Source organism: Mus caroli, chromosome 13, assembly GCF_900094665.2.
Source record: "Mus caroli chromosome 13, CAROLI_EIJ_v1.1, whole genome shotgun sequence".
Taxonomy (NCBI): Eukaryota; Metazoa; Chordata; class Mammalia; order Rodentia; family Muridae; genus Mus; species Mus caroli.
In genome coordinates, this window is record NC_034582.1 from 29,040,987 (window position 1) to 29,060,810 (window position 19,824).

General features: G+C 40.7%; 1 protein-coding gene and 1 pseudogene across 1 annotated transcript; both read left to right on the forward strand.

The window, feature by feature from the left end:
- Positions 1-1,096: 1,096 nt before the first annotated feature.
- LOC110308488 lies at positions 1,097-1,608 on the forward strand (annotated as a pseudogene).
- Positions 1,609-5,422: 3,814 nt separating this feature from the next.
- LOC110308384 (melanoma antigen preferentially expressed in tumors-like) lies at positions 5,423-6,835 on the forward strand. The gene has a single exon (XM_021180853.1). The coding sequence runs from the start codon at positions 5,433-5,435 to the stop codon at positions 6,813-6,815; it is 1,383 nt and encodes a 460-aa protein (XP_021036512.1). The 5' UTR covers positions 5,423-5,432; the 3' UTR covers positions 6,816-6,835.
- The last annotated feature ends 12,989 nt before the right edge of the window (positions 6,836-19,824 follow it).

Genomic DNA, 19,824 nt, shown 5'->3' on the forward strand with positions numbered 1-19,824 from the left:
AAAAAAAAAAAAGAAATTGTGGGGAGAAGTCCAAACACAGACACAGGAAAACATTCAGCTTTTTAAAAATGTGAATCCCATCATTTGTGGCAAAAATGGGAATGTGTGGGTAGGGAAATGGGGGAGAGGGGGGAGGGTATGGGGGACTTTTGGGATAGTATTGGAAATGTAATTGAGGAAATATGTAATAAAATATATTTTAAAAAAAAGAAGTAAGCAGCAATAAAGTTCACTGCAAAGCTGAAAAAAAATCTTTGCTAGGATTTACACAATGAAGTAGGAAATCCATTAAGTTTCAATGCTGAATAGTTAATATTTCATCATTCAAGACCTGAATATCAGTGTTTAAATTGTCATGTGACCTTCTTTGCCTAAGGAACAATGTGATCAGCTGTAACAGATACATTCAATGGAGAATACATATCGAGGAACAGCAATCAGCAGTGATACACTTCCTCTAAGATTTCACTAACTCTTTACCCTCAGTCACTAGTTTCTTCATCTGATTATTCTTGGTAGTGAGATTCTTTTTCGTTTCTTGATGACTCCAGTACCCCATTCAATCTCTTCTTCTAGTGTGGCATATGTAAACACTGAATCTTCTTCATTCCTCTTCCACAAATCAAGTTAACCTTTCAGATATCTAGACTTGTTTTCAGCTCCCTGAGGAAAAATACAAATATAACATCAGCTTCAGTGAATCACTGAATGTGTGCAGTTTCAATGACCTGACATTACATCTCTCCAGAAGAGCTTGAGTCTAAATTTGGTTAGATGTCGTTATAAATCTTCTACAAGAGTAAGCTGTCCTTCTCCAATTAAAACAAAAGTTTAAAAAATAGGTGATAAAATATTATAAAGAGTAGCAATACTAGTATTCTCCCCCCATACTTTATTTCTAAATAATGTTTAAGTTGCTTATTATCTATTTTGACAAAAGGGTAATGCTGACAATTACATGGAATGCTTGTGATGTGTGCTACAGAATGTTGTTGGTAAAATTCCTGAAAAGGTCTTTCAGTATATACAGGAACATTGTCAGTTTTTAGTTCTTTATAGAAATGTGAATGTCGGAGCGCTGCAGAAAAGGACCACGATGGGCTTGGGTGACTACAGCCACTGCAGACAGAGGATGTCCTGGGGACTCTACGGAGTCTCTGGAAGGGCTGCGCTGTGGTTCCTAGCCTTCCACCCGGTGCACCGCATGCCTTTCGGCACCTGGAGCATAGACATCGAAGCGCCAGAGCACGTCCGGCGTCCAGCCCCGTGCTGGAGCAGCTCCGCAGGCAGCTGGAGCGCGCCTTTCAGCGGGCGGCGGCACGCGGACGCGCCAGACGCGCGCGGGAGACGGTGGCGGAGGTAGCGGCGATGGCGGCGGCAGCGGCCGCAGCACGGGAGGAAAGGAGCCAGGCGCGCATGGAGTGCGCCCTGGCCGGGCTTCGCGCGGAGCTGCTGGAACTGCGTTTCCAGAACCACCAGCTGGCCCGAACTTTACTGGATTTAAACATGAAAATGCAGCAGCTGAAGAAGAGGCAGGACCAGGAGCTTGCTCCCAAACCCCAGAGCCCGCAGGATGAGGAGATGAATAACGAGTGTGGAAGCACATAGTGGAGAGTCTGAGCCCACCACTCCAAAGCAACCCTGAGCCCTCACCATAACATAGGCCGCTCTGAAACACTTCTAGCATTAACACTAGCGATGCTCATGTGCGCTCTAAAGGACAATTTGTCCAGCGAAAACTTAGGCTTAAGGAAGAAGTGGGGGGAAAAAAATCTAAGAAAGGGAGCGAGACTTTTTTGTTTGTTTGTTTTAAAAATGTTCATTCACTGGTTTGACTGGTTATTGTCTTATTAGTCGAAGGAAGGAGGGGTGAGGAGGGTGGAGGTGGAAGACAACCAAAGCACTAAAAGTTTGCCTTAATGCCAGCTTACAACGCTGCACGTTACCTTCATGTAGTAGTGCATGAACTTGCAGAATCTGTGCTCATTTTTACTTATTTATTTTTGGCTGATCTAGTAGCCTTCCCAGTCCTCTTCTGATTTGTGAAACTGAGAATTACTTGTGTCTAGATTCCACCCATACCCTTGATGTGACCAGCGAGAAGGGTTTCTCACCTTTTTGCTGAATGTGGATGTGTATTCCAGGACTTGCTGTCATTGAAATGGAAAATACTAACTATTCTCACAAAATTTCTTGCTTCAGTTGATTCAAGTTTGATTTTTCAAGATCCACACCCCTAGATTCCTGACTAATTTAGTTCTTTTGTTCAGTTAATTTGGGAGTTTAAGTGGTTCTTATTGAATTAAAAGGTTGAATTGTACACCCAAAGTGCTTTACAATGCAAAAATGAACTTAATAAAAATAGTTGCAGACCTAAAAAAAAAAAAAAAAGAAATGTGAAACATTAAAGCTCTGAGTAAAAGGTTGATCTCACACTTTAGTGCTTCTCCTGATTTAAGAACAGGAAAAATAAGGAAAGAATAAGTAGGTGTAATCTTATGGACAAACTTTGATATAAGTGAGGTTGCTTTTTAGTTAGTGAAAAATGCTCTTTCAATGATATAGTATTTTTATGAAAGTAATTATGACATTGTGCTTAATTTAATTTAAACTTACCAGAAAAAAAATATTGATAAATTATGTGACCTTGTATGGCTAAAATCAACTGTATTTTTTGGGTCTGCAATTCCTGTTGAATTAATAGTAATAAATCATGAATAAAGGTGCCAGATGTAGTAAGCCACACAGATTCTACATGCTCGATTACCAGCACTGTTTATCGTGTACCAAAATATAAAGTTACACATTGAGAGTAACATTTTAAGGCCATATAAATCTTGAGTAATTTCAATTGTTTGAAGGAAGGACCTGAATGAATAAAATTCAGTGAAGCATCTCTAGAAACCAGGGCACCCTTACCATCATTGATCATTTCTATAAATACAACTTGTGTAGAAGGTATGTGCTAAAGCCTGATAATTTTAGTAAATGTCATTACTTCTATTTGCTTATTATTGTGGGTTTACTAAAAACAGTTGAGGCACTGTTTGCGCTTAGAACATTAGCCAGAAATATATGCAGCCTGCATATGCTAAGGCCTAATGTCAGTAGAGAGCTGATGTAATCATTGATATCTTCTTTTATTAAAAAGGATATGTTTGTCTGGCATGCAAAATTAGCATCCTTATAGTCTAACTTTTTGAAAATGATCACTCCCATCTCTCTACCAAACATCAGGTGACTGACAACCTGCAACAGATAGGGAAAAAAAATCTTTATATGGGTCATCAGATCATTTTATGATTTGAGAAATCCCTCTGTCTTCCTTTGAGAATTTGGTAACTTACATCATGCTTACAGTGCCACAGCATTTATTTGTCCATAAGCCTTAGAAGGATATCTAACCTTAAGCATTTATTAAGCATTAATTAAGCATCACATGCCTTCTCTTGCTAATACCTCAAATGTTACAGGTACATTATTTTACTGATTTCTGTCACTTTGGTCTTTACATTGCTATAAATAATTACTCTTACATAGTAAACATTTTCCACAATAAGCCAAACTTTTGCTTGGATCTTCCAATCAAAGAATGCAAAAGTATCTCCAATGATAGACAATGTAAGATGAGCACTATACCCATATTTGATTAGAAGCCTAAAAAAGATCCTTAAGAGTATTAGATAAAATTAGAATATAATTTTAACTTGCTTTCACCAGTTTATCAGGATTAGGCATTATACAAACTAGGAAAAAAGAAAATCCCTGTAGGGCTTCTCCTATCTGGACTCAATAAAGGACCTCTTAAATAAGATACCTGAAGAGTGACTTAAAACGTTGTTTATTCTTTTATCAGGGGCTACAAACCTCATTAATAACCTCAGGGAGAGAATGAAGTGAAGTGGCAAATTTGTGTTTCCATGTTATCAGGAACTGTACTTGATGGATAAGGATTAGGAGTGGAAGAAATTGGAGGTTCACATGGAGGTAGAAGGGCCATATCAGTAGAAGGAGGATGGAGGCCATCAACATCATTACAAAGTGAGGCACACAGAAACAGATACAGACACACACACACACACACATATATATATGGGGCTGAAGATTTTCACTTTTATTTATTATGATTACTATTTTCTTCCAAAGCCGAAAAACATTATTAGGAATATTTAATGATCCCCTTGCATCTAGTTCCCGCTTAACTGCTCTTGCTAAATTCAGACTTTGGATATAAGGGCAAGCAGGAGCTGAATGGTAGAAGTGAAAACAGTTAATATGAGGAGTGAGTTACATGAAGAAGGTGTTTTGAACTCCATCTTACAAACTATTCTAAATAAGTATAGATATTAAAATTTAAAGTTTTAAATATTGTCTCTCAACATCCATTTCCATTGTATATTGACATCACAGTGAGACTGATGGACATATAAGTATATTTTATCTAAAGTCTCCCCAATGGGAATTTGTTAAATTAACACACTGACATTAAGTGTTGAAGTAAGGTAAAAGCTGAACTTATATTCATTTTCCTGGCACTTTAGCTGAGTTTTAGATTGACTAAAAGACCCTGGATAGCAAGCAAAACATTTCCCAGATGTAGGCAGCCGCACGCCCAAAAGATGGCTCCGACCTCCGGTACACCAGCGCAGTAAACAATGCCATTGCACAGGCGCCAGCCGAATCTGGCGCCAGCCCCTCCCAAGTGGGTGTTCATATCAAAGTACCGACAGACTGACGAATCCCAGGAAGACATGAAGCTCTCTCCAGTGCTGGGGTGGATATAAGCAGTCCTCTCGGGGTTTCCGGAGTTCCCCGTTGCATGGAGGTGTTCCTGAAATAAAGAAAGGCTGTTGAGAAAAATCCGACCATGTTGCGTTTTTTCTTGCTAGACAAGGTGAGCCCAACAGATTCTTACATTTTAAAGAGTCAGTATTTTGTTTGTCTGTGGAAAGGTTTTAGAATTTCCAACCCACTAGGTTTCTGTAAATAGTTTGTATATGCTTGTCCCTGGGAATGGCAATATTAGGAATTGTAGCCTTGTTGAAGTAGGTGTACTACTGTGGGCATGGGCTTAAGACCCTCACCCTAGCTGCCTGGAAGTCAGTCTTCTGCTAGCAGCCTTCAGATGAAAATGTAGAACTCAGTCACCATTAAGACAATGGTGCCCCTGCTATGGGGAAAGCCTCGCGGATAACGAGGGGCTGCCAAAGTGGAGGACATGGGAAGTCAGAGGACTTAACTGCTTGGGTTCTCCATATAGCCTTTAACCTACTCTTCACGAATTTATATTCCTGAGAAGGACTTGGTGACATTTCAACGACTGTGGCACGAGGTTTTGAAGTTCTACGTCAACCTACATTAACGTGCACAAGTTGGGTGTATGTCAAAGAGCTCTGTGGAGGTCTCTGGACAACTCTTTACAGTTCCTTAAGATGGACACCAAGGACCCACCCACACTATTGGATCTTGCTACACAGAGTTTAATGAGTAATGAGCATGCAGCAATCCAAGCCCTGGAGGAGATCCCAGGGGAGCTTTTTGTCCCTTTGTTCACTGCTGCCTTCACGGGTAGACACAAGAATATACTGACAGCAATTGTGAAGGCTTGGCCCTTTGCCTGTCTCCACATTGGGGCACTAAGTGTGCAGGAACCCCAGTGTGAACTCCTGGAAGNCTTGGTTGAGAGTCTTCAATTCCTCCCTGCCCTGAACTCAGCTACTAGGAGCCCTAAGCTGAGGATCCTAGATTTAAGGCAGGATGCTGGCTGCAAGACTGTATGTCCTGAGATCACTACTAAATCGACAATTTGCTTTCATTCTTGTGCTCACTCTGAGCACTCTATCTTCAAAATTGAAGGCCAGGAGGGTCTTTCAAGTTCCAAGTCTGAGGCTCAGCCCTCTAAGTTGCCTATGGAATTAATAGTGGACATTTCCCTTGATGGTACTTTGAGGGAAAGGGAGTTTTTTGCTTTGCTTCTGAATAAAGTAGAGCAGAGCCTAGGCTCTCTGCATCTGTGCTGCAGAGATTTGCAAATTAATAATTTNTGTGAATGCAGACATGCATTAAGCCATCTGGATCTGAAATGTGTTCATCACCTGGCAATTGATGAGTCTCCCCTTACTGAAGTCACCGACCTATTATCTCGTGTAGTGGACAGACTTAGCCTGTCTGAAATCGCTTGTAGATCTTTGAATGGGAGAACNTTTAGAAATTTTATCACCCAACTGAGTCGTATGGATCACCTGAAGGAGCTCAGCTTGTCTTCATTCTGCCTCACAGATCATCTTGAAAATGTCCTGAGAGTACTATCTGCTGCTTTGGAATTCTTGTATCTGCCATTCTGTGGACTTTCTTACAGTGACTTCAAGTTCCTCTCTGAGTGCCCTCAAGCCAATCATTTAAAGTTGCTGAATATCAGCAACAATCCAATATATTGGGAAGATTGTGAGCCATTTTATTATCTCCTGCAGAATGTTTCTANCACCTTGCAGCATCTGGAAATTAATCATTGCTTTTTAACAGATTCTACAATCTCTGTTCTTATCCCAGCCCTAACCAGCTGTNCTCAACTNCGAGTGTTTCGCTTTTCTTCAAATCCAATTACCATGGGAATGCTCATGAGAATTCTGGAGCTATTAACACCATTGAAGGAGCTTAAATATGTGATTTATCCCATCCCTGTCCATTGCTATGGGAGGAGGTATTTTCAAGGCAGTTTAGATAGACAGAAGGTTGAAGATGTGNAGACACAATTGAGATTAATGCTACAGGAGGCAGAAAGGAGTGATATGAATTGGATCACTTACTCTGATTAAATTATGCAGTCGAACACAATTTCAACCTGATATGTTTCCTTTAAGTGCTAACTTATTTCTTAATCCCATAGTCAGAATATGAAAGGTTCTTATGTTGTAGGAAAATACAGTTAAGAAGTATAGGTATGTAACAGATTTCTATAGAGAATAATTTACAAGAAGATAGAGAACTTTGAGAGTACCTATGTGTCTCTCAGCTATTGCTGTGGATAGCATTTCATCTTACCAACTAAAATTTTAAGTAGAGGATATGGGAAAGTTTTGTTATAAAATACTAACAACACCCTGTCCTCACTGAGATTTACCTGTGCGTACTTAGTGCCAGTTGTGACAATAGAACTTTNCCTGGATGTGATTTTGGAGACAGGTGGCTATTGAAACCAACACTTTTTATTGCATAAGTTGTTTTAAGCTTCTATCTTTCAGCTGTCTTCAGTTGTTTAAAGGAAACCACCTGGATTTAACAGTGACAAAAAATATCTGTAACTACTACCATTAAGTGGTTCAATTTATATTTCATATTGATTGAGTGAGGATTATTTTGGGATATTATTGTAGACAACAAGAATTAAAAGACAAGTTTCTGCCTCAAAAAACTCATAGACTGAATATTTCTCTGGTTTTTCAGTTGTTAAAGCAACTAGGAAGGTGTTTTACACACTTAGACCCCAAGCTTCATCTTCCCTGCTCTTAATACATATTCTCTTCAATGCAAAACGGACTTTATGATGTTGTATCTTGTCAGCAGGATTCAGGGATTCAATATTACCATCTTGGAGGCAAGATCTCACATCTGTTTGATGTCTACCATCTGGCCTGGTGCAAAATGCCTGGTATAATAGACTGGAAAGGAAGAGAACTTTGTTTCTTTGTTTTAGACGTCTCACTAAGGTTGTTTGACTCCACTCCTTTGGAACTTTGGCGAAACAGCATATGATTAGGAGTTTTGACAGAGGGAGTTCCTTTCAACTCATGAGGCCAGGGAGGAGAGAGAGAGCTCTGAGTCCCCACACAGCCATCAGGAGTGTGATTACATTGACTTGCATCCTTGAACTAGCCTGCTCAAAGATTTCAACTGCCTGCCATGGAACCATCAGCTTGAGCCAATATGAACTTGGAAAGACAGTTAGGAGTCCAGCCACAAGTCTGACTATTATTTCTTTAGATATTTTTTCTTTTACCACTAGTTCCTTCGTGGTATACCTGACTCAGTTTGATATTCTGATTTTTTTCTACTGAACTTTACACATTTGCCATAATATTGTGTAGCAAATGCATTATGCATGGAGCTGTTTATANTTGAAATACGATTACCATAAATAGAAAAGCATGTAGTTTGCTCAAGATGTAGTGTGAAAAAAACATATAAACCTATTAATTAGGATGCTATTTTGTTAATGTATTGAAAAGTTAATACACTACATTGCTAAAACGTGGAAAAAGTGTATAAAATTTAGTTTGTTCCTGTCAATCCTGATATGTCAACATCACTGCATTTAAATGACATACAAGTTTAATGAAAAAATCATTTATGCAGTGTTTTTATGAATAAACCTTTCTGCATTTAAAAATCTAATAAGAAAAACAGAAGCAACAGTGTGTCTATATTGCTTTAAGTTTGAAATTATACTGGATTTCAGATCAACTAAATAAAACTGTGGTTAAAAGCTACAGAATTTTGTTAGCAGTTCTCACATGTCAAGATNATACTGAACTATATTTTAGAGATACAGAGCACTAAAATTTATCTGGAAAATTAACATTTGTGTTGATTACATTTATGTGTTAAAAGATTATCAAGTTCAAGAAGAAATTTAAACAAAAGCCAATACAAAATTCTGGCATATGATTTGTTAACAAAGCTTTTGAAAGACTCAAAACAAGAATGGAGAATTAAAAAAAAAAAAAAAAGAAAAGAAAATGTAGAACTCTCAGCCTGAACCATGCCTGCCTAGATGTTGTCATGTTCCCACCTTGATAATAATGGACTGTACCTCTGAACCTGTAAGCCAGTCCCAAATATATGTGGTCCTTTATAAGACTCACCTTGGTCATGATACTGCTCATATCAGTAAAACCCTAGGACAGAAGTTGGTACTAGGATCTGGGGTATTGCTATGATAGGCCTATGTTTTTGTTTGGAAAATGTGGATTTGGGTACTTTGGATTGGAAAGCAGTGGAATGCTTTAAATGGTGCTTAATGGGATATCCTAGTAGGAATATGGGAGATTTTGTTTTACTGGGAGTGATTTGAATTGTGCAGACATGGCCCAAAAGGATTCAGTGTTGAAGAAATATATTCAGTATGTGACCTAGAGACTGTTTTTGTAGTATTTTGCTGGAGAGCATGGCTGCTTTTTGCCCTTGTCTGAAACCTGCCTGGGATTAAGGTGAAAAGACTCAAAATAATTGCATTGACAAAGTCTCAGAAATGCCCATCATAGACTTTGTTCTTTGGTTAAGTCTCATGAAGAAAATGTTGAATAAGCATAGAAAGCTTAGAAATGAAGCATATAAAATATATGGTTCAAGTATTAAAGGGGCACCAGAAAGTGAAATGGAACTGAATCCTATGTTCTAGTAGATAAGAGATTAGAGGATTTGGATCCATCAAAGTTTAGATCCAGGCATGGTGGTACAAACGTTTAATCCCAGGACTCAAAACCAGATCTCTAAATTCAAGGCCATCCTGAGACAAAGAAGGTTCTAGGCGAAAAAAAGCTTAAATCCAGGGATTGTGGTATAGGCCTTTAATATGAGTATTGCAGGAGACAGAGCAATACAGATCTCTGAATTCAAGGTCAATCTATAAAGCAAGATCCAGGACAGCCAAACATAGGCAATCAAGGAGTTGCAAAACAAAAAGCTAATGATAATTTAATAGAACAAGGAGATCATGTTCAAGTCCCAGCAAGCAACAGAACTTGGCAGCTTTGGCCAAGTGGCTCTGGCTTTAGAGTCCAGAATAGAAGAGACTACTGGGACAGTTGATGCTGGATAGCTGGAGCTAAGGAATTAGTGGTGATTAAGAAGAGACCAGCATCATTGAGATGAAATGTTCTGGGTAGTATTTTCAGAGAGCACAAAGAACTTGTGTTCCTGAGATGCCAAATCTTTTAAATTCAGACTCAATTTTAGAGAACCTGACCTAAGTTTGAACTCAGGTAAACTAACAGGTTGGTACCTAGAATTAGGTTCCAAGTTGCCCCCCTCAACAAAACCTGATCCTAGTCCCAGTCTCTAGGCTAACCCCCAACAAGAGCAGAGTTCTAGGTTACATCCTTAAAAAGACTAGTGTCTCCACTGGTTATTCCCCCAAGAAACCTGCACCCCAGGTTACAAACCCACTCCTTGCCTAATGACCACTAATGCAGAGGGAAACAGAAGTTAAGTTTATGATATGATTCCCAGCATCAGCCAATTATGTTAAAGGCCACAATAGCTTCCCAATTAGATGCTTGCACATGTACTCCCTGCTTACTGCTTACTATAAAGCCTTGCCCTGATATACATTCAGGGCTCCCCCAACACCAAAACCATCCTGTGTGATGATGGTGCATGGGGTGGGGGGAGGTGGAGCGTGAGCCAGCTCAAATAGAATAAAGACCCTGCTGTTAGTTGCATCAGATTGGCTCCTGTCTGTTTTTACGGGGAGCACTAACATTTCCCTGGCACAACATTTTGGTGTGTTGGCAAGGAATTTTCCTATGAAACACAGGAATACCAATCTGGAGGATCTTAAAGCCAGCAAAACTAGTCTAGGTATTTGTATGTTTATGTTTATAATAACTGTGTTACTTCCTGCTTTTTCCCTGTCTGAACTCTGAATTTGTCTGAGCTTTCTGTATGAGATCTGCAGAGCAGAACAGAAGCAAGCTTGTGTAGAGGTAAATGTGGAACCCTTCCAGACATGCTGAGATGATTTGTTTGTGTGGAACCTGATGTTTTGTGTTGCCATGGTAATTCGTCTAGGTTTGAACCTTACTGAGGAATCTGTCTGAGTGTCAGAAGTTTTCTATGTAGTCTAAGCAGGTGAGTACTTGTCCAGTGGCACAAAAACTTATGATTTGTGTGGAGGCTAATTTCTCTAAATGTTAAAAACTTTCTGTGAGATCTACAGAGTGTAATGAAAACTTGTGTAAAGATAAATGACTTACGTTGCCATGGTGATTTTTCCCGGTCTGAGTAAACATTTGTACTGAGGGTTTTCATGTGTCTGTGAGTGCCACCTTCTGGTTTTTACTTGTTACTACAGGTTGTATTTTTTTTCTGGTTTTGGTTGAATTTTGTTTCTGATTGTGCCTTTTTTCTGTTCACAGATTCTAAACAGTGTCACATCCTTTGTGGTTCAAGGCCTCGAATGTGTTTCTTTGGCTGGTTGCAGTTAGGATAGACGTATCTGTGAGCTGTGGTTATCTCAGGGTCAGGAGACATCCTGAATCTCAGTCTAGGGTGGGTGTAGGCTTGGGGGAGTCAAGAGACACCCACCAATCTGATTCTTTTCTTGTGGGTGTACACCATTTTCTGATTATTTCTGCCTGATAGAGAGAGCAAGTTAGATTTGTGTTTTCAGTGGCATAAAGAGTTATTTTTATGTGAGCACCACTTTCTGATCATTTCTTGTTTCTGCTCAATAGACAAAAAAGGTTTTATTTGCAGTTTTATGTATTATGTTTGTGTTTCTCCTTCCATAATGACGTTGATGAGGTTATTTTGATGAAGTAACTTTGACTTTGATGGGCATATTGCTTTGACAAAATGACTTTGACGGGTGATTTTGACAAGCTGACTTTAAAGAAGTGACTTTAATAAGACAGATATATTAACATGAGACAGGTTACCTCTACTGTATTCTACAGGTTCCCTTCACCACAGAAGAGGCCAAGAAGCTGGTTCCTTGTCCCACAGGCGATACTCTCCCAATATGCTTGCTTTCCCTTGACTCGCCCAGATTGAGATTTTTTAACACCATTAAAGGTAAAAAGAGGTTTTAACCCCGTAAAGATTTTAAAGGTAAAAGGAAGCTCTTGGTAAGTCATCAGACTCTGCTGGCAGGTCTCAAGGCAGCCACAAGATGGCCCACAAATTTGGCCATAGTATATGATATTAGACAGTAAAGGCCCTTTTAGAGAAATTCATGGAGACATTTCGACAATACACCCCAATGAACTTTAAATTATTAGAAACAAAGGCAGCAATTGTTCTAACTTTTATTAACTAGGTGGCACCAGATATTTTTAAAAAGCTCCAGAGGATTAAGAAGTTAAAGAAAAAGTCTGAGGGATTTAATGATAATGGCAGAGAGAATATTTAATGGAAGAAAGACTACAGAGGAGAAGCAGATGAGAGAACAGAAGCAACAGACTCAAGACCTGGCAAAGATCCTGTTGGCAGCCAAACCAAAAGACTGTAAGAGATGCCTAAAACAGATAGCTTCAAAAGGAGGTAAGGGTGGCCTTAAAGATCAAAAGTATCCCCTCCCCAAGCACAGTGTATCCCTAAAAGTAAAAGGAAAACCCACTAGCATTTCTACTGATAATTAATAACTTCAACATTCTGTCTTGCTAAAACCTGAAGATAGAGTCTCTTCATCAGTTTATAAATTACTTCCTAGTGGCAACAGAAACAAAACAAAATCCCAGGACCTCTTAGATACCATGAAAAATTTGGGCTATTGAGCCTCTGCTAAGAAGGTCCTATTCTGTCAACTACAGGTGACCTCCCTAGGCCCGGGGGATGCCTACTCAGACTCAGGGTTCTGGCATCAGTCAATGACCAATGTGTCACCAATTGGCAGAAGCTGGCCCCCACCCTTTTTACACATCAGTGCAGCAATGACCTCCTGGTTAAATATGATGCCATGATGACTCATTACCAGCCTCTCTTCTTGAATGTCTGCAGTATAACTTTTCAGCTGCCCTGCTGCCTGACCCTGAGCATGAGAGATGGGCTTCTGCATAATTGCTCTTGGCTTGGTACTCCTGTATTGAGTACAAGGTGGATGTAGAGATAACATGGTTCACCAATGGCAAAAGCCTCAATCAGGATAAACAGAGGTATGCTGGGCAGCAGTGGTCTCAGACACCAAGATCATATCGGCAGAGCCATATGGCAGGAATGTCAGCCCAGAAAGATGAACTGGCAGCTCTAACCAAGGCACTGGAGCTGAGAAAAGACAAGAGACACACATAGCCAGTGTGCCTTTGCTAACACTCATATTCCTTAGGCTATTTATAAGGAGAGGGACCTTCTGACAGCAGAAGGAAGAACTAAACTCCATCCCAGAAGGCAACAAGACAGCCCAATGAGTGCCCTGAAAAATTGGGCCCCTCACATCCTTGATTGCCCCAGACCCAGGAGATCCCATACTCTCTGAACAGGCAGAAGATATGATCAAGGCCAAAGGCCTGCCCACCTCTCTGTGTCATAAGAGATGATGGATTACAGCTGACTACAAACTAATTGTACTAGAGAAAATGGATATACACATACTTTAAAAGATCCATTGTTCTTCACACATGTGATCCTAGAAAATGCAGGACTTAGTCTGCCAGTCCCACATCAGAATTAGAGATGCCAATTTGAACAGCTAAAATTGTTAAAATCTATAAGGCCTGTCAATTGACCAATACAGTTGCTAGTGAGAAGAGCCCTGGTACTCAATACAGGAGTACCAAGCCAAGAGTGTATCAGGAAATAGATTTCATGGAGGTAAAACCAACAAAATTCAGATACAAATATTTGCTAATATTAAAGATACCTTTTCAATATAGACTGAGACTTTCCCAACTAAGCATGACTGTGGAGACAGTAACAAAGAAACTACTAAAAAAAAAAATCTTCCAAGGTATAGTTTTCTAAGCATATAGGCCCAGACAATGGACCTACATTTGTGTGCAAGGTAAGTTAGAGATTAGATAATATTTTAGAGATTGATTAGAAACTTGATTGTGCACACAGACCCCAGAGTTCAGGATATGTAGAAAAGATAAATCCTAAAAGAGATTTTAACTAAATTGACCTTAGAGACTGACGGTGACTGGGTGACTATTCTCCCCTTCATCCCCTTTACAAGTAAAATTTTGTATTTTATAAAGTACAAAATTCCCCATATCAGATGGCATTCACCTCTTTAAAGTTATGTTAGAATTACCTACTGACAGAAGTCATGTGATCTCAAGGTTGTCCAATGGGTACACAAATGTGTTTGGCTTACACTTTGTGCTTTCCATAAAACAGGTTCACCTCCAGAGCTCCGTCAACTTTAGTCCAGAGATTGGGTTGTAGTCAAGTGACACTGCCAGGGGTCACTATTGATTTGCTCAAAGGGTCCCTGTACTTACAGAGTTATAGTGTAGGTCTGGCACAGATCCATTTACAGTTGAAGAAGATCTTGGCCAGCAGGAGGAGAATTCAGCCTCAAGACTCCTTCCTGCCTCCCACTGATGGGCCCCTACCAATGCTCCAAGGACACCACAAAGATATAGCCCTGTTACTAACTGTTTTCATTACGATTCAGGAAGTCCCATGGTTGGGACTTCTAGTCACAAGAGAAAGGGGGGAAGGAGATGCTAAATCTTTTAAATTCAGGCTCCATTTTAGAGAACCTAGCCTAGGTTTGAACTCAGGCAAACTAACAGTCTGGTACCTAGCATTGGTTTCCAAGTCCCCCCCCCCCCAAAAAAAACCACCTTGACCCTAACTCCAGTCTCTAGGCTAATCCCCAACAAGATCAGTATCTCCCGTTTATTCCTCCAACAAATCTGCACCCCAGGTAACAAGCCCACCTCTTGCCTAATGACCACTAATGCAGAGGAGAGCAGAAGTTAAGTTTATGATATGACTCCCAGAACCAACCAACTACATTTAAGACCACACATCTTCCCAATTAGATGATTATACATGTACTCCCTGTTTGCTGCTTACTATAAAGCCTTTCACCAACAGACATTCAGGGCTCCCACACCACCAAAACTGTCCTGTGTGATGGTGGTGCATTGGGGTTGGGGGGCAATCCAGCTCAAATAGAATAAAGACCCTGTTGTGTTGCATCAGATTGGCTCCTGTCTGGTTTTGGGGGTAGGGATCACTAACATTTCCCTGGTACAACATTCCAAAGATAAACAAGATTGTATCTCCTGCAGCAGTTGTACTTTTTAAATGTGTCACCCAAGTGGTACTGGTTTTGAAGGTATAAAGGTGTCATGAAGAACAGCTGAGGCTTGGCACCGTGGAAGGCCATGGAAGGCCATTTGTGAAGGTGCAGCCTCAGTTGTAGTTGATAGCCCAGGACTGAAGGGGTCAAGCAAAGGAGTTGATGCTTGGCACCATGAAGAGAGCCTATGAGAGACTATTGGTGAAACCTAGTTGCAGCAGAAGACCCCAGTGTATTGGAGATGCCAATACCATGGCATGATCAGAAAGAACAACAGAAGCAATGGAGTGGATCAATTTGAGCTTAGATTGCTACAGAAGGAAGAGCTGGAGAAGTGACACCAGCCCTTTGGAGGAGTCCAGAAGATTATGTGTGGGTCCCAGTCATTGAAACAAGAAGCTGTAACATTGAAAATGTCTTGGAGACAAAGATGTTAAAGATTCCAGAGCTGAGTCACACCTTCTGAGGAAAGCTACCAGCAGGGAGTGGAACCAGCCCAGGAGAAGTAAGTTTATTGCAGACAACAAAGATGAAAAAAGAGTGGAGTTCTGAAGGCCACTTTGACATCAGACATGGAGATGTTTGGAGTTTTTCCCAGCTGATTCCCTGTATTGATTTGAACAGAACACCAGTGGCTCAGGTTCTAAGATCAACAAATGATAAATGTAACCTCATTATACTGAAAAGATTCTATAAGGCAAAGGACACTGTCAATAGGACAAAACTGCAATCTACAGATTGACAAAAGTTTTTCAAGAACTGTACATTTGACAGAGGGATAGTAGGCAAAATGTATTAAGAACTCAAGAATTTAGACTCCCAAAATCCCAAATAACACTATTTTAAAATGGTGTACAGAGCTAAACAGAGAATTCTCAACATAGAATTCTCAAGTGGCCAAGAATCACTTAAAGAAATGGTCAAATTCTTTAGTCATCAAGAAAATGCAAATCCAAATGACCCTGAGATTCCACCTTATACCAATCAAAATGTCTAAGATCAGAAACTCAAATGACAGCACATCCGGTGAGGATGTGGAGAAAAAGAACGTTACTACTGGTGGGATTGCAAACTTGTACAACCACCCTGAAAAACCAATCTGGCAATTCCTCAGAAAATTGGAAATAGTTCTACCTGAAGACACAGCTATACCACTCTTGGTATACCCACAGCTATACCCAAAATGACATGTGCTCCACTATTTGTATAGCAGCCTTTTTATAATAGTCAAAAACTTGAAGCAACCCAGATGTTCCTCAAATAAAGGATGGATATGTAAAATGTTCAATTACACAACAGAATACTGTACAGCTACTATAAATGAGGGCATCATGAATCTTTCAGGCAAATGGATGGAACAAGGTAATATCACCCTGAATGAGGTAAGCCAGATCCAAGACGATATGAATGGTATGTGCTCACTGATGAGTAGATACCATGAAGTAAGACTCAAGTGAGCAGGCTTCAATTACACTTAGAAGAAGCAACAAAATAATCATGGGAGGCCAAGGGAGGAAAGAAGAGGGGAGGGGGAAGAAGGGAACAAAATCATGTTGTCTTAGTCAGGTTTTCTATTCCTGGACAAAACATCATGACCAAGAAGCAAGTTGGGGAGGAAAGGGTTTATTTGGCTTACACTTCCATACTGCTGTTCATCACCAAATGAATTAAGGACTGGAACTCAAGCAGGTCAGGAAGCAGGAGCTGAAGCAGAAGCCATGGAGGGATGTTCTTTACTGGCTTGCTTCCCCTGGCTTGCTCAGCCTGCTCTTTTATAGAACCAAGACTACCAGCCCAGAGATGGTCCCACCCACAAGGGGCCTTTCCCCCTTGATCACTAATTGAGAAAATGCCTTACAGTTGGATCTCTTGGAGGCATTTCCTCAACTGAAGCTCCTTTCTCTGTGATAACTCCAGCTGTGTCAAGTTGACACAAAACTAGCCAGTACAATTGACCCCTCGTCAACTTGACACACAAACACATCACTATTAAGCCTCAACCCTTACATTCTTATTCATCCCCAAGATCTAAATAACTTTAAAAGTCCCACATTCTTTACAAATTCTTAAAATTTCAATCTCTCTTAAAACCCAACGTCTTTTTACAATTAAAAGTCTCTTAACGGTGGGCTCTACTAAAATACTTTCTTCCTTCAAGAGGGAAAATAACAGGGCACAGTCACAATCAAAAGCAAAAATCAATCTCCAACCATCCAATGTCTGGGATCCAACTCACAATCTTCTGGGCTCCTCCAAGGGCTTGGGTCACTTCTTCAGCCATGCCCTTTGTAGCACACGCATCATCCTCTAGGCTCCAGATGCCTGTACTCCACTGCTGCTGCTGCTCTTGGTGGTCATCTCATGGTACTGACATCTCCAAAACACTGCATGATCCCTTTAGTTCTGGGCCGTCAATTGCAACTGAGGCTGCACCTTCACCAATGACCTTCCATGGCCTCTCACAGTGCCGAGCCTCAGCTGCTCAGCATGACCCCTTCATGCCTTCAAAACCAGTACCACCTGGGTGACCCTTACACATTACTAAGTCCTATTGCAGCAGGAGTACAACCTTGGCTATCTCTGGAACACAGCCTCTTTGTGCTTTCAGAAAACACTTCTTCCGAAAAGATGTCACCTCAACGATGCTGGTCTCTTCTTAATCACCACTAATTTCTTAGTTCCATTAATAGTCCCAGTAATGCAAAGTTTCTGCTTTAGTAGTTCTGGTATCTTGTTAATCACAGCTGATTCTTCAGCCCCAGCTAACCAGAACTACAGAATCTTCACAATCAAAACAGGAATGGCCCTGAAAAGAGTCTTTAATCTTCCCTCTGAAATTTCACAAGCCAGGCCTCCATCTTCTGCACTGTTTTCAACATTATCTTCCAAGCTCCTACACAACATCTCACAGAGTTCTTAACAGCAAATGGATCTTCTGGCCTAAAGTTCCAAAGTCCTTCCACAGTCCTCCCCAAAACATGGTCAAGCTGTCACAGGAATACCCCACTATGCTGGTACCAATATGTCTTAGTTAGGTTTTCTATTCCTGGACAAAACATCATGACCAAGAAGCAAGTTGGGGAGGAAAGGGGTTATTTGGCTTACACTTCCATACTGCTGTTCATNACCAAANGAANTNAGGACTGGAACTCANGCAGGTCAGGAAGCAGGAGCTGATGCAGANGCCATGGAGGGATGTTCTTTACTGGCTTGCNTCCCCTGGCTTGCTCAGCCTGCTCTCTTATAGAACCCAAGACTNCCAGNNCAGAGATGGTCCCACCCACAAGGNGCCTTTNCCCCTTGATCACTAATTGAGAAAATGCCTTACAGTTGGATCTCATGGAGGCATTTCCTCAACTGAAGCTCCTTTCTCTGTGATAACTCCAGCTGTGTCAATTTGACACAAAACTAGCCAGTGTACATGTATTGGGGGAGAGAAGAGAGAATCCCAGAAGTCCAAGAGAATGAATGAAAATGTGCAGGTTCTGGGGATGAGGGTGGAGGGAACTTCTAGAAAGTCCCAGAGACCTGGGATATAAGAGATTCCCAGGACTCAGTGGGGGTGATTTTAGCCTAAATGCTCATCCATGAGGAGATGGAACCTGAAGAGACCACCTCTAGTAGATAGACATGTTCCCAGTGGAGAGATGAGTCTACCAACACACCTTCAAAATTTTTGCCTCAGAATTAATCCTGTCTAAAAGTAATACAGGGACATAAATGGAGCAGAGAGTGAAGAAAAGGTCTCCCAGTGACTGAAGCAACTTTGGTTCTATCCCATATGCGGCACCAAACCCTGACTCTATTACTGATGCTATGTTGTGCTTGTAGAGAGGAGCTTGCATGGCTGTCCTCTGAAAGGCTCTAACAGCAACTGACTGAGACAGATGCACATACTTAGAGACAACCTGGACTAAGGTCAGGAGTCCCTATAGAAGAGTTAGGGGAAGGATAGAAGTAGCTAAAGGGGATGACAACCACAGAGGAAGACCAACAGTGTCAACTAACTTCGACTCCTGAGGGCTCCCAGATACTAAGTCACCAACCAAAGACCTGGTCTGAGGCCAATGGCACATATTACCAAAGGACTGCCTTGTCTGGCCTCAGTAGCAAAGGATGTGTCTAATCCTTGATGCCCCAGGGAAGGGAATGCCTGTGGGAAGGTAAGGAGGAAGCACTCTCTCAGAGACAAACAAGAGGTGGGATAGGGTGAAGAACTCTGGGAGGAAGGAGGGGGATGGGTGACAATATTTGAAATGTAAATAAATAAAATAAATAATTTTTAAGTGGCCATGTTGCCAAAAGTGATCTTCAGATTTAATGTAATTCCCTTCAGAATTCCAGCACAATTCTTTACAGACCTTGACAGAAAAAAATCTCAACTTCACATAGAAAAACAAAATCCAAGGATAGCTAAAACAATCCTGAACAATAAAAGAATCTCCAGAGGTATCAGCATGCCTGACCTCAAGCTGTACTATAGAGCGATAGTAATAAAAACTGCATGGTCCTGATATAGAAACAGACAGCTTGATCAATAGAATCAAAATAAAAACCCTGAAATAAACCAACTCACCTATGGACACTTGATTTTCGATAAAGAAGCCAAAACCATACAACAGAAAAAGAAAGAAAGAAAGAAAGAAAGAAAGAAAGAAAGAAAGAAAGAAAGAAAGAAAGAAAGAAAGAAAGCATTTTCAACAAACGGTGCTGGTCTAACTGGATATCTGCATTATAAGAATGCAAATAAGGGCTGGTGAGATGGCTCAGCAGGTAAGAGCACCCGACTGCTCTTCCGAAGGTCCAGAGTTCAAATCCCAGCAACCACATGGTGGCTCACAACCATCCGTAAC